At 33.5% G+C, this 14,946-nt stretch overlaps 2 protein-coding genes across 2 annotated transcripts in view; one reads left to right on the top strand and one right to left on the bottom strand.

Moving 5' to 3' along the window:
* Positions 1-108: 108 nt before the first annotated feature.
* LOC144855411 (monoglyceride lipase-like) lies at positions 109-5,876 on the bottom strand. Its single transcript, XM_078713260.1, has 8 exons — positions 5,792-5,876; positions 4,835-4,975; positions 3,830-3,936; positions 3,407-3,543; positions 2,993-3,103; positions 2,516-2,605; positions 1,943-2,158; positions 109-1,434 (listed from the first exon to the last, which is right to left on the bottom strand). The coding sequence occupies exons 2-8, from the start codon at positions 4,966-4,968 to the stop codon at positions 1,135-1,137; spliced, it is 1,095 nt and encodes a 364-aa protein (XP_078569386.1). The 5' UTR covers positions 4,969-4,975; positions 5,792-5,876; the 3' UTR covers positions 109-1,134.
* Positions 5,877-6,168: 292 nt separating this feature from the next.
* The window catches only part of LOC144855406 (uncharacterized), a 38,345-nt gene continuing 29,567 nt past the window's right edge, over positions 6,169-14,946 (top strand). The window contains exons 1-6 of the mRNA XM_078713255.1: positions 6,169-6,518; positions 7,517-8,202; positions 8,601-8,772; positions 9,227-9,376; positions 10,330-10,512; positions 11,885-11,958. Coding sequence (XP_078569381.1) covers positions 6,206-6,518; positions 7,517-8,202; positions 8,601-8,772; positions 9,227-9,376; positions 10,330-10,512; positions 11,885-11,958 — 1,578 coding nt within the window. The 5' untranslated portion in view covers positions 6,169-6,205. The remainder of the gene's footprint in view (positions 6,519-7,516; positions 8,203-8,600; positions 8,773-9,226; positions 9,377-10,329; positions 10,513-11,884; positions 11,959-14,946) is intronic.

Raw genomic sequence — 14,946 nt, 5'->3', positions numbered from 1 at the left:
AATTAAATAATAACCAAGAAAACGTTAGTTTGTATTTTTTTTCGTATACAAAGTTGAACAGAAAACAGTACATTTAAAAATTAAATAAATAAAACTAGGGCACCAAAATAAATAGGCAATGTATTTATTATTAAATGTGCAACATATATAAATATTAGTTTGACGAAAACCAAAATATAAATAATAATAAATAGCTTTATGAAAAGTTTTTAATGAATTGTTACGCTACAGAAAGCTGTCTAGTCAAAAAGTCATTCTACACACGTTCAGTAACGAGTATGCGCATAATGACTGTTAGACTCAAAAGCTGCGCAGTCGCGTAGCGCATCGTGAAACGAAGAATCGATTACACTAGTGACCACTTGAATACAATAATTATTTAGATCTCTTTTGATACCAAACATTGAATATACAAGCCTCAAAACAAGTCCTTTCTACAACATTATGAGACAGACATAAATATATGGAAAATAATTTAGAAAACAAAGAACTTTCCTTAGTAAGTCAGAGTATCCATCAAAGATTTTAACAGCCTACCGGTATATAAAAATAAATTCTATTACATTATGATATCAAGGTACACATTATTTATTATATACTGAAAGCTTATTTCTCATTAGGATACAACACAAATAAGTTGACCAATCACAAGCGATGGATTATTTGAACTGTCACTTGTCATTGGACAACACATTTGTGTTAAGCTTAATACGTCCTTGCGTTGCATCCTATTGGGAAGCAAGCTTAAACAATATTTGCAACAAAACAATAAGTTAAATTGATTTAACTATTTTAGAGGTAGTACATTAACGTATATTCAAAACACTGGCCAATCAAAACACTTTTGTTACTTAATTGCAATACATTTTGAAATATATATAACTTTCAACATCTTGATCAGACAAAATTTACAATTTGTTTGGTCAATTTATGAAAATATTATTTTTAATTTTAAACCTTTTTTAACTTTAGACCTCCTGATTAAGTATATATATAAATATACATTTTGGTTTGGTGGGTTTTCGTAATTTTTGGACTAAATTGGACAGCACACAAATAACATTTTTTAGCATAGTGCTGTGAAAATGCTTTTACAATTGCCATTGTTGTGTGAGCTTGTACAGATATTCTATTTTATTCTTTGTTTTCATTTTCTAGTGCTTCATCTTTTACGGATTCATCCTCCTTTATTTCTTTCGTTTCTTCCTTCAATTCTTCCTTTTCGTTTTCCTCTTTTGTTTCTTCCTCCGCTTTTTCTTTTTCACTTTCTTTTTCCTCAGTCGTCATTTCATTTGTTTCTTCTTTTTCCGCAACACAATAAACTTCCGGTTTTCTGTCAATCCGTTCCTCGATCCAATTTAGAATATCTTGTCTGACCTTTTCAGCGTCTTCTGGTATTTCCCGATGAAGGGCATGGAAGTGTTCAGGGTAAATCTGACAAAGTATATATAAAAGAACTTTAATATTTCAATATTTCTAAACCTAAATAAAGATTAAAAATGCATATGCAGTTAGATTTGTGAACGACTGGAATTCACTACCAAATCAGTTAGTACCACCACCTTAAGTTTCACCTGTTTTAAATTATGACGTTGAAGAGACAAATGAGCTAAATTCTCCTAGTCCTAATCCTCAAGGTAAATAATCCAATATATAAAATGTATGTAATAGTTACTATTCATTCAGACATGCATTAAAAATGTTATGGTTAAAACATCTGCTTATGGATCATATTCACTAGGAGGCGTGCAACAAGATGTACCAAATTCACTGTAATAAATAGAAAACCTCACAGGTTTGTGAATAAGAATGCTATGGAAGGTAGTGTATTCAGTAATTAATAATGTGGACCTTTCATTTTCACGATGTGCCCATGAATACACAGCTGTCGAGGCAAAAAGTCATTCTGTTATTATCATAGTATACTACAGTATTATTTTACCTTTAAAGTCTTATCTTTAGATTTAATCTTCTCGTGCATCACCTTTGATCCTTCAAGAAGAACCAAATGGTCTTTATCGCCATGCAATATCAAGACAGGCCATTCTATACTATCAATGCTTTTGAAAACGTTATCTATTCCCTTCAAAACTTGTACACTAATACGTGCCTTGACCTTTCCATGGTAGTTTAGCGGATCATTTGCATAGTCTTCAACCTGTTAATACAAATTGAAATTGTTTATTAAATGGTTGTTTTTAATAAATTTAACACCTCAATGAAGTATAAAATATTTCATTTCAAATAAATGTTTTAAATTTATTATATTCTTTGTTAATTTTAATTAAAATTCATTACTTTCTTTTAAATTTGTTTCCATACACAAAAAGAATAAAAAAAAAAAAAATAGAGAAAAAATTTGGTACTATTTAACAATTATTAAATAGTGCGTACTATTGCAGGCCATGTGATACACAATCATACAATCAAATGACTGGAATTTATGTATGTGTATAATTTCTGTTTTAAAGCACTATTTTCTGTAAATGCACTATTTTCGGACATAGTTACTCACTTCTTCAGGGTAGCGGCTAATCCACTTTGGATCAATGGCTACAATACCAACTTGAGGCATCATGTAGGCAGAAGCTTTGGCCATAAAAAGCTGCATAATATAAACACAAAAAACATGTTAAAAATAACTTTATGATGATCAAGGGTGGATCCAGAGGGTAATGTATGGGAATGCGTTCCTCACTTTTGTCAGCTAAAGTGAAATTATGTGAAACTACTTTTTGATAGCCTATAACATCATGTTAGCTCTCCACCGTTAAAAAATAACTCAACATAATTAGAAAGAAGGCATTTAAATACAGTAGAACCATTCCTTTAGGACACCTCTATTCAGGGACACCCTATTAAAGGGACAATATATATTTTAACACTACTGCCAACTACTATTCAGGAGACATCTCTATTCACTTTGTCGGGTTCAAAAGGTGTCCTCTTAGTATGGTTTCTACTGTAATTCTAAAAAATAATATCAACTGACCCTAAATGGTGTGGCTTCCGCTGGGTTGATTTGAGTAGCTGCAGCGATTAAAACACATCCGGCAAATTCAGCAGGCTTTTTATTCATACTAAGAATTGCTATTGTACCACCCTAGAGCAATAAAAGAAAAAAAATTAAGGCACTGTCTACACTATCAAACTAGTTTGACATCATGTCATATATGAGCACATCAGATTGAACTACAGACTTTACCTAACTACTGAAAACAAGTCTGACTGATATTTATAGCAGACTTTTTCCAAATTCTGTATTTGACAATTTTAAGAAATCCATGTTTTTTTGTGTGATTTCTGTTTCCACATTGTTATAATTTATGTTTAATAAATATCATATCTGAAAGCCATATCTGTTGTTGAGCTTTTAAGACAAAAACAAAAGAAATGTATATATTACCATAGAATGTCCAATCAGGAATAACGGAAGTCCAGGATGTTTTTCCTTAATCATACCAGCATGTTGAAGGGCATCCCTAATGAAGATGTTAAAATCAGTGACGTCAATCCTCGCGCCTTCACTCTGACCATGGCCAACTGAAGGAAACAAATACATTGTGTATCTAGGCAAATGCCACTTCATAATGTATAGTATCATAGGCACATTACTAAATAAAGTGACACATGTTTCATAGTTCATGTGATACATAAACATGTTACACACATGTCATGTTGTATTACAAAACTTTCCAAGTAACTGAATGTGACCAGAGAAATGGGAGCTTAGAAGCTTTGTTGTGTATTTTATTGACTAGGTTAGTTGACTAAGTGACCTCATTGACTGGTATTACAACTTTTACCAAATTGATAAACAGGCTCTTACGATGATCATGAGCAAATGTACGAATTCCTTTAGCAACAAGAACCTCTGCTAACGGGTCGTACCGTCCACAATGTTCCGAAATTCCATGCAAAATCAAAACCAATGCTCTGAAATATTCAAAATATTTGTTATACTTAAAAAACTACTGCACAGAAACCTGACATGCTTTTAAGATACTAATTTTTTTAAATATTTTTATCACAGCCCACCAAGAATAAAAAGATAGTGATATAAACATAATAGTGTTTGTAGAGTGGAAGAGCAGTTAAGACAGTGGCACCACACGACCTAAAATAATATCGGTCTAGGTTCAGGTACATACAAGTCTTCTTGGATAAAGACTTTTAAACTGGAGGTCCAGTGTCCATATCTGGTCAAGTGCATCTTTCTGAAAGAGTATGGGGTTACACCCCTAGTGATCCTAGTCCATTTCAGTGATTTAAAATATTCCCAAAATCACAAATTTAAGCAATAATTGGGTTCAAGAATAGAATTGACCCTATAGCTGGTAAGATTATATGCAGTGGTGTAACGCAGAGGCCTGGGCCCTCGGTTTATTACCCTAAGTGTCGCTACAATGCTGCAGACACCAGGCTTTTTTATATTTTTTTTTACATATTTAAAGATGTATTGTCCCCCAAATGAAAAATGAAGATTAATTACATCAGACTATGAATAGGTTTTTTTGTAGTTTTAATCAAATTAATCACTTGCCTAGAAAAAAAAATATGCTTTCACTAAAATGACAAAATAAATGGTTAAATTCAACCAAAAATCCATTGGCTGACAGCCAATTTGACTATTTTTTGCTTTAAATTACAGTTTTTTCAGGTAAATAATTTTGTTTTCGATCCAAGTTTTGGTCAAAGTGGATAACTATTATATGATATTATAATGGCATATTCAACAAAAAAATTAAAAAAAATATTTTTTTCAGGGGGACAATACATCTTTAATGCCTTTTTGCTTGTTGGGTTTAGCTACTGTACATATAGGCCTACAAACCTCATCTCAACATCTGCTGGTGGTTCCCAACACTTTGTAAATATATGATTCCCATCAGCATTGATGAAGTGCGACAGTTCGTCGTAAGGTTTCCCTTGAGGACTGAGGGCGCTCTTTGTCTTAACATCTGTCATTGTAAATCTGGATTAATTATATTAATAATTTGTCAATATTATATACTACATTACCAGCAACTCTTTATCAGATCACCATGTGTATGTTCTAAATGTTTCGATGAATAAATTTGGATCATTCTCAGAACTATATACATGTGGTGTACAGTACTGCAAACTTTATAAAACATATTGATTTCGCCATGCAAACCTTCAAACAATATATACAGATCATTTTGGTAACAAAAAAAGTTAATAATATGAACTTACTGTAAGTAACTTTACCTCTTTAGGACACCTCTATTTAGTATTAGAGGAGGATTTATACGACTTTACTATTTAAAATAATCAACCAATAAGGACTTGGTTAAACAAATCCCCCGGGCCCTGCTATCATTCATAAACACAGACTATCAAAGGGCCTGTCAAAGCCTAGCTAGGACAGAGGGCCTACTAGAGCTACTCTTAGATAAGTCATTAAAAAAAAAAAATCAACTTTGTTTTTTAAATTGACTTAATATCAAAACTTTCATATCTAGGCCTAAAATGAAAATCTTAATGAATGTCAGATTTGAAAATTTTGAGTAGGTCGTTTTTTATGTCAAGTTTAATTTCCTAGGCCTTTAACCGACCAACATCCACCATTCCCGTTAGACAGACAAAGCAGTTTCTTCTAATCTTTACCGCGACACTCAAACATAAAGCCATACCCTCCCCTGGCCTAGAATAATTTGCAAATTAATTTAATTTAATAAACAAAACAACCCAAGCAAATATAATACATTAAAAAATATAAACATAATACTTAATAGCATTACAAAAAATAGTTCAGAAGAAAACCTACCAAAATGTTATCAGATAAGAATTAAATTGTTTTATCTGATAATGCTTGTCGACGACCGATATTGGATAAGATAAACTCAAGTGTATGGGCGGCGCGAGGTGAACAAAATAATGACGTAATGATATTTTAGATGATGACGACTTCAAATTTGCAAATAGTAATCAATCAATAGTAATAATATTTTAGTATTTACAATAATTATTTCTGAATTACTGAAAAGTAGGATTTTTTATATATATTTCAATTATCACAATATGTTAGGTAATATATTTGAAGACCCCTCTGTGTCTTCGTAGAAAAGCACGTGGCGGGTTTGTTGTTGTTATTATAACATTGAGGGCGCGCTACTAATCAATTATTTTGAAATACTGGCGCTGTTCAGGCCTAGCCTAGAGGTGAAATTTCGTGTAAAAAATGAATTTTATATTGAAAAATATGTGTTACAAAGGTCGTTATCCAGTTACAGCGTGTTTAGTAATTAGTATAGTTCATTCTACTATACTTTTTCGACCCATTGAATGCCAGAAAACCACGAATAGTTTTGGTGGCTCACAAGCACCAGAAAATGATGGGAGCAAAACCAAAAGTTACCCGGCCTTTGAAATGAATGAAGCCAATGTGCAGCAGTACGGAGAGGGTCGAAGCCAATTGGCAAGGCTGCAAACTGAAAGCGAGAACCCGCGGTATGGACACTGCTGGACATCTGCCATTAAAGAGGTTCAAGTAGGTATGTGGACAAGCTGTCTTAGTGAACATTGACATTTTAAATAAATGTTGATATTGTTATTAATTTAATATTTTATTACTACCTATAGGCCTATTTCAGAAAAACCTCTCTGCTGCTCTGTCCAGTTTGAACTTTGACATGTAACCCTTCATGTGCATTATTGCTTGCGTATATCCCATCTGACTGGTCCTACTATATTTACCCCAATGAACGATAGAGAACACAAACGAAGAGAACACCAGCGTAAGTAACACACAAAACCACAGGGAACGCCAATGAACCACAACGAAACAACCCCCATCCCCCAATGATCATCCACAGCGGTTCAGGGACGATTCGGCCCTGAGACGATTCGGCCCGGGACTATTTGGCCCACTTTTGGTGGGACGATTCGGCCCACTTTTGGGCTGAAACATCCCACTTTGTGGGCCGAAACGTCTCACTTTAGACCAAATTCATATTCATTTTTTTGGGTATTTATCAAGTTTTTAAAGGTGTTTAACAATCCGTATTTTATTGATATTGACAATTTTTATATAATATATAATAAATTACTAAAAAAACGTAATTTTATATTCAATTTATTACTTCGAAAACCTTGTTTATTTCGTGCATTCGCCAAGCGGCCAACAGAGGGCGTAACTTGTTTACATCGTTCGCGTGACTAAAAATTGATAATTTTCGACAATGTTTTCAAAATGTTTGCTTTATTGCATCTTTATCCCTAGTACTAGTAGTACTACCCCATAGTCTCTCTGGAAATAAAGTTTGGGGAAAAAGCTTATTTTATGCTTATAAAATGCATATCAAAGCCGATAAATTTAAGTGTGCCGAATCGTCTCAGGGCCGAATCGTCCCGGGCCAAATAGTCCCGGGCCGAATAGTCCCGGGCCGAATCGTCTCAGGGCCGAATCGTCCCGTTACCTCCACAGCAACTGTAGTAGAATCATTTTCACACGGTATTAATGAATGCAATATTGAACATTTTTATTTTGTAGGTTGTAAGCATTTAACGGATGATGAACAAAGTCGGCTTGCGTTAATTTTTACAAACTGTCATCTCCAAAAAGCTCAGATTCAGCCTTACGAATGCAACGAAAATCAACCAATTTCCGATTGTCTAGCATTGATGAGGAATGATATCATAGCATTTAACGCCTACACAGAGTTCTTCACCCATACACAGAACATCTGCTTTTTCCTACAGAACCAAATATGGCATGAGAGAACGGAAAATACTGTATCACGCTTGGCAGTTAGCTCTGAGAATGTTGCGGAGCAATTGGAAACCACTAGCGAACTGCAAGACAAAATGATGCAACGACAGAGCCAGTCATTATCCAATCAGGAAGCAATAATGAAAAATGAAGAATATTTACGAACAATTTTACATCAATCTAGCGAAGACCTTCAAAGGGTTTTCGATGACATGAAAATAAGCACGAAAGAACAGAAACAATTGTTTGAGGAAACGTTTCAGCGTGTTTCCAATGTACAGAAGGTCATTCTGGGGGAGTTCACCTCGTTTCATAGCCTTCTGTTCTATGTCTTGGCTGCAGCGGTTGCTTATATGTTGACCTCTACGTCAAGGTCAAGCGGAGCTCGATTATGGATCTTTATACTACTCGTTATAAATGGAGTTATAGAAAGATTAATTTTTTATTATTCTGCAAATCTGGAACAGGTACGGTTATAGTTTGATTTGCATGAGTGCTCATAAACACATGAGAACTTATTTCCTTACCTGTGATTGGTTGTGTATTTTTTTCACATTGTTAAAACTACAATAGTGGGGACATCCCTATTTATTAAGTGGGGGGGGGGGGGGGAGGGAACCCCTATTGAAAATGTGCCCATAGACATGATAATGTCATACAGTATTACTACCATATTTGGGCACATCACACGTTTTTTAAACTAGTTTGATAGTGTAGACAGAGCTTTAGGAACTCTTTTGGAACACCCCTATCACTGAAATATAAGTTGAGAATAAATTTTAAAAACACCATGACCAACCCATATTAATGTGTGCCTTTAATATGGGTTGAACCTACTGTCATTTCAGAATGTTTCATCTTGCAGGATATGTTATACCACAGGATGTGGATGTCTAGAAAGATATTTTGTACATTTGCGGCATTAGTATGGATGGGATTCGTCTATTGGTATAAAGACTATAACAAATTAAACAATAAACTTTTGTTAAAGATAGAACAAGAAACAACAGAGTTACGCAAAGAATTCCAGCGTATCCGTAAGTTTATAGGTTTAGCACTGTGAGCCTAATTTCAGTTCTGAGAAAACTCAGTGTATGTTTTTGTATGGAATCGGAATTATAAGATAGTGTGTGAACGGTACTATTTTACACTAATGCCTGATTCTACATCTGGCCACCAGAATGGAATTCTGGTTTTAATATGTTCTTGTTCAGACAATTATCTTTTGAAATTGTCTTCATGTTTCATTTGGCATAATCAATTTCTGTGCGCACTTTCTAAAAAACGTGCATATTGCTTTTGCGCGGATATAAACTAGACTAAACTAAATCTATGTATAAAATGTTTTATGTTTTATTTCCCTCTAGGGCAATATAATATATTTTTTTAGCACTCTCACATTTAGACCAATCACGTTGTCATTACACAAAATAAAGCGATTATGTTTTTATTATTTAAATAAAGTATTATCTTTTTTAATGTTTTCTACAGACTCTACATCACATCCATCTATCGAACCACCAAGTTTAAATCGTATTGCATCCTCCTCATCAACAATGGTACCAACAATTACTTCCAATTCTTCATTCAGCCGTGCAATCAATTATACAGCAGTGGACAGTTGCCCAAACTCTCCGACAGGTAACGGCAATTATTCCATATACTTCGACTGTAAAATCACTTTTTTTGGAATACCTGTTTTTTGTAATAAGATTCACATAATATGCAATGGTAAAATTTTACTATCTTTAATACAGTGCTGACATAGTTCCTGTCCATTCGGAAACCCCTATTCAGAGGCACCTTTATTCAGGTGACACCCCTAATAAGAGGACACTTTCGAAGTTGGCAATAATTTTTGATACTACAGCCAACCTCTTCAGTGACACCCATACAGTATAAGGGTACACCTTCCTGAACTATGGGCAGGATATTACACTATTCCCAAACCCTATTCAAGGGCCAGGATAACCAATAATAAGAGAACGTTTTGGTGGGTCTCATAAGCTGACCCCTTTTTAATACTACTGTATAGCTGTAAATCCACAAACCAATAGGACTGAATTCATTCTACAACCATGTAAACAAAACGGTGTATTCATGGAATAATGAACATGCATTACATTGTACAGTAATATTTGCCATCCTCTGTATTATAAAATATAACCAAGCACACTTGCATGTGAGTCTCACTGGGACGTAATGCAACAACGTATCGAAGCAGTGCGAGGTGCCGTATTGTGTAATCACAAGTGGAACCGACAACAGTGCTGTCAACTTTGCTATGGGAAGTAATATTTGTTGGATATCATGCAACAACGCAATGCATGAATAAAGGAAAAACATAGTATAATCAAGTATCAAGTATGTGGGTGAACCAGGCCAAAGTCTATGGCAACTAACGTTGATGCGCAACCAAGGACGTTTGATTTCACAGAGGTGGGAGCAAACACAATTATCGGAAGGGCATTTTTGTACATTCTGTGGGATGTGTTGCTAGTGGGAACCACGCTTCAGGCAGAACAGTAGGCACAACAAATTGCGTAACATTGTTGTCAGTTTGAAAGTTTATTGTTTTCTCTTGTATGTTTCAGGTTTTGAAGATCGCATTGACTTGGATGACACTTTAGAACTAGACTACACGTATATACCATCAGATGGTAGCAGTGACTCGGACGATACAACGGTCAGTTTTCAGACCGCTCCTCAGTCGATGGAAGATCCAACATCATTTCTTGATAGCAGTCATATACTGAACCTCTCCTCTAGGATATCAGGTTGGTATTTTGCAGAACTTTTATTTATTCAATTATCAAGTCCTTTTCTTACAGAACTGTGTACCTGGGCAGGGATCTCCATTAAGGTTTTGTTAACTAGCCAAAATGACCAATAAAAATACATTTTTACTGGTCCTCCACTCCTTAGATACTGGCCACGAAACTTTTGCTCTATACCTCATGTTTTTGCAAATAAAAATTCATGCTGCCTAGATGGGTTGAAAAATTGCGACATATTTGTCTTTGCATAAACATTTTTTTTAGATGATATAATATATTTCGTCGTACGTGTTTATTGAAATTTAACTGGCCTCAAATTCTGCAATTCAACAAACAACAGTTTCCAGAAATAAATCACTTTGGAAATCAATGCTTTAGCACTTCAAGTATTAGACTAAATGAATAAATACTGAATCAGTTTTATTGTTTTTGAGTAATTTTTAAATTCTTAATTACCTCTGAGAAGTTAATATCAAGTTTGCGGTACACCACGTATATTAGTTCTGAAATGAACTGTTGAGTTTCTCGACGTTTCAATCAATATGCTTTGATCGTCCTCAGGAGTGAGAATGCAGAAAGTCCAGGAAACTTGGACTATAAGTGGAAAAGGGTGGGGCTGGTGTGAAAGCCAGAAACAATGGCAAGTTCACACAGTGGGAGGGATTGAAACTAGCTATAGCTAGAGAACTCTGAGAAGTTACTAAATATGTCTACTGCCCTCTGCATTTGATTTGATTTTGTTTATCAAATACATTATGTATTACATAATATGTACAGTATGTCAATAACATGTCATAAGGTAATAATAAACCAAGACTTTGTTAAACAACTAATTTCATTAAACATTTTTTATAGTGTTTTTTGTTTTAATGCTTGGCTTAAAGATGTATTGTCCTCCTAAAAAATAATTTTTTAAATTTTTTTTTTTGAATATGCCATTTTAATATCACATAATAGTTATTCACTATGACCAAAAACTTGAACCAAAAAAAAAACATTTTCCACCAAAAAATGTAATTTAAAGCAAAATATACCTGAATTGTCTGGAAGACAATGGTTTTTGGTTAAAATTAACCATTTCTTTTTATAAGTGAAATAATTATTTTTGATGATTTTTTTTCTACAGAAGTGAATAACTTTGTTAAAACTGTGAAATTGCCTATTCAAAATCTGATTAAATTATTAATCTTAATTTTTTTATGTTTTTGGGGGACAATACATCTTTAATATTATGAACTTAATTTTTCAATCTTTATAGATTTTTAGGATGTAGGTCTAGTATCATTTTACCTTTTAGTTTGAATACGTATTAGATTAATTTTACCCATATACTGACTCTATATATTTTCAGCATTTTTGTTTCAATTTATAGATTTTGTCGCTGATACTACAAATCTAATATCCGGGAATAAAACTAAAAAGAAAGAAAAGCCTTCTAAAAATCAAGTAAGTTAATATCAGAAACTCCATTATTTCTTTGAATTTTAATATTAAACTTTTTTTTTTACTTTTTGAAAAACAGTTTAATATTATTTTTGCTACCTTTTATCGCTTTTTTTTAAAGATTTAATTGTATATAAATATCTTTATTTTAACTTTTATTATTATTTATAAAATCAGCTTTACGCTCTTGAAGTATGAAGTAAATAAATAGATAAATAATATATTATTATTTCCAATACTTTTACAGCCACCTTTCTAAAAATTTGTTTATATATTTACACTACAGTAATACCCTTTTCACATCTGCATAAATTGTTACAACTTGTAACAGGTTGTAACCAGATATCTCCAGACTTTTTTCATGTTTTCACACATGCATACACGAACCTTGTGAAATCTTGAGAGGAAAGAATAGTTGCGCACTATGATTGGTCAGTTAATATCAGGCCAATACATGCGCATGCAGTAAGAACTCGGAACATCTCGGAACAAAAACACACGCCTCTTGTTGGTGTGTTTTTCTTCCGAGATTTTACAAGGGACCCCTGTGAAATCTCGGGAGATTTTCCACAAAATTGTCTTCACACTATGCAAACCTGGTTACAACTTGTTACATTTGCAGATGTGGAAAGGGTATTAGTAAACATGAGTAAAATAAAATCATTAATATTCATTAAACATACAATCCTCAACCTTAAAATATTAAATACCAAATACAAACAAAAATAAAATGGCTGTCTCAATAATAAATATAGCAAAAACATCATGTAATCCAAAGGTTGTTGTCTGCTGGTTTCCTTAGCCATTTCCATCCATCATTTTGATTTTGTCGCTGATTTCTCATACAATGAGTTTTGTTGTGTAGTTTAATCTTTTTTGTTGCCTGCCAATTTCTCTTTATAATGTTTTTTAAATGGCTTTTAGTTTTAATGTCCTTGTCTACCAACTGAACACATGTTTATTTTACGTTATTTTCTTAGTACACTTATTTTGAATACAGGTTAGGAGTAATTTATTCCGTTGAATCTTGCTGGTAAAACCAGAACACTGACTGCTGCTCTATTACTAGGAATTAATTATTAATATAAGCTAATTTATTTTAAATGTTTACAATTGCTAATGAGCTATTAAAATTGTATACATAATGGCAAGATCTCTTAAAATAGGTTATTCGGTGGCAACCTTTTAATCCAAAATAAATAATAATATATTATTTATATTAAATGGTTCTGTATTAGTATTTAAATTTTAAATCAAAATAAAAGCATTGAAATTGATTTTAGGTCTTATTCCATCAAACACAGAACGTTTGTAAAACGTAATCGAAACGTTTGCATTTGGGTTTTTTAAGGTTTGGTTTGCATCAAAACGTTATAAAAACGTTATAATAACGATTGCAACAAACTAAAAAGATCTGTCAAACAGAAGAATAAAATCAAAACATTTACAGAACGTTATAATATAACGAAATAATTTTCAGAACATTTGTGATCGTCTTTTCGAAACGTTTTAAAAACCAGTACATTTTTTTAACATAAATTTGTTAGCTGGGATTTTCCATGGCTAATACAAAGTACATCCCAGTACTTTTTATACATCTTTTTTGTGTTGATACGAGGCCTTGTCTTTTTAAAATTGTTGGTGTTTGTGTGTTGTAAATCACACTCCTCAAGGGCAGTTTAGGAGTGTGTTAGGGATCGCACTCGCTCACCTCAAAAGAAAAGGCCTGGATACAATGTCAGACATTAATACATTCAGTGTGTGACAATGTCACGCATATATAACGATTACTTTACGCCTTACGTGAACACTACCTGCACCGTTATGTGAAACCTAGGTCACATAGTCTGTATGGGTAACTTTAGTTATGTGTGTATTATTCAGAAACCCAACTTGAAGTATGCGCAGTTTTGCCAAAAAAATTATTTCAGCACTGAGCCAGGCTAGGCCTTCAGCTAGCGTACGATGTTCGTACGTTAACATTGTTTGTCTACAATCTAAGTCCTGTATGAGAGGACATCCGATACGAGCTACAATAGGTGTACATTGTTTTTCTCTTTTAATATAATTCATTTAGGAATGACCTGGTTTAATGTTTCTAAATAATGTGCATTACTTTTACAAAAAATGTAGGGATAGTGCCTTTAAAAAACACCTTTAAGAAATCAATCTTCATGACTACCTCAATGCTTTCACTTAATAATAAAAAGCATCCTAATTACGAAGTCAAGGTCAAATAAAGGAAGGTCATATTTCTTCTAAAAAGAGAAACACAAATGCAAATGATAAAATTGACTCTTTTTATATTTGATTAAAGAACAAACTAGAATTAGAATCGTGCATTACCATAAATGAAATGAATACATACACCTTCGGGCAAGTAAATCCAGCAGTCAATTAGTGCTGCTGGTCCAAACTATTAATTTTCATCACTACAAGCGTTGTAGAAAAAAAGAGTAATTGAGTTTAAACCGGAAAGGGGCATGTGGAAGGATTTTTTAGGGGCAAAGCAAAGTAATAAGGCTGGGGGACAGGAGACCGTTAAAATACCATACTGTAATGTTTACTGGAGGGTATCTGAACTTGGAAGCATCATTAAATTTACAGCCCGAAACTATAGCTGTACAATCGGCACATGTATAAGTCACTCCTCGACCATTGTTCTGGTGGTAGTAGAACAGGTCTTCTTTCTTGGATAAGGACTTAAAACTGGAGGTTCAGTGTACACATCTTGCTCGTGTGTAGTGGGTTACTCCGGTGTACTGATCCATTCAACCCCTGTTATTGTGGACAGAAGATTTTTTTTCATTTGGTTTGAAAATTACCTTTTTTCGCAAAGTGGTCTCAAACTGCAATTGCGTCAGAATAGGGAAAACTCGGCTATCTGATCTTGTGTGATGAATAAATTAGTATGTATCAAGCTGTTGATATACAGTCTGAGTATTAAGGTTCATGACAATTATGTAGACCCCAATCAGGCAGTCCAATTGT

This window comes from Antedon bifida, chromosome 11 (assembly GCF_963402885.1).
Source record: "Antedon bifida chromosome 11, ecAntBifi1.1, whole genome shotgun sequence".
NCBI classification, from domain to species: domain Eukaryota; kingdom Metazoa; phylum Echinodermata; class Crinoidea; order Comatulida; family Antedonidae; genus Antedon; species Antedon bifida.
Note: the sequence above shows the minus strand (reverse complement) of the source record. Positions and strands in the feature narration are given on the sequence as shown.

Excerpts from the sequence above, each read along its gene's own strand:
- LOC144855411 (XM_078713260.1), bottom strand. The coding sequence starts at position 4,968 with ATGACAGATGTTAAGACAAAGAGCGCCCTCAGTCCTCAAGGGAAACCT. Across the intron at positions 3,104-3,406 it reads TCCTGATTGGACATTCTATG|GGTGGTACAATAGCAATTCT; the intron begins GTAATATATACA and ends TTATTGCTCTAG. Across the intron at positions 2,606-2,992 it reads CGGAAGCCACACCATTTAGG|CTTTTTATGGCCAAAGCTTC; the intron begins GTCAGTTGATAT and ends TATATTATGCAG.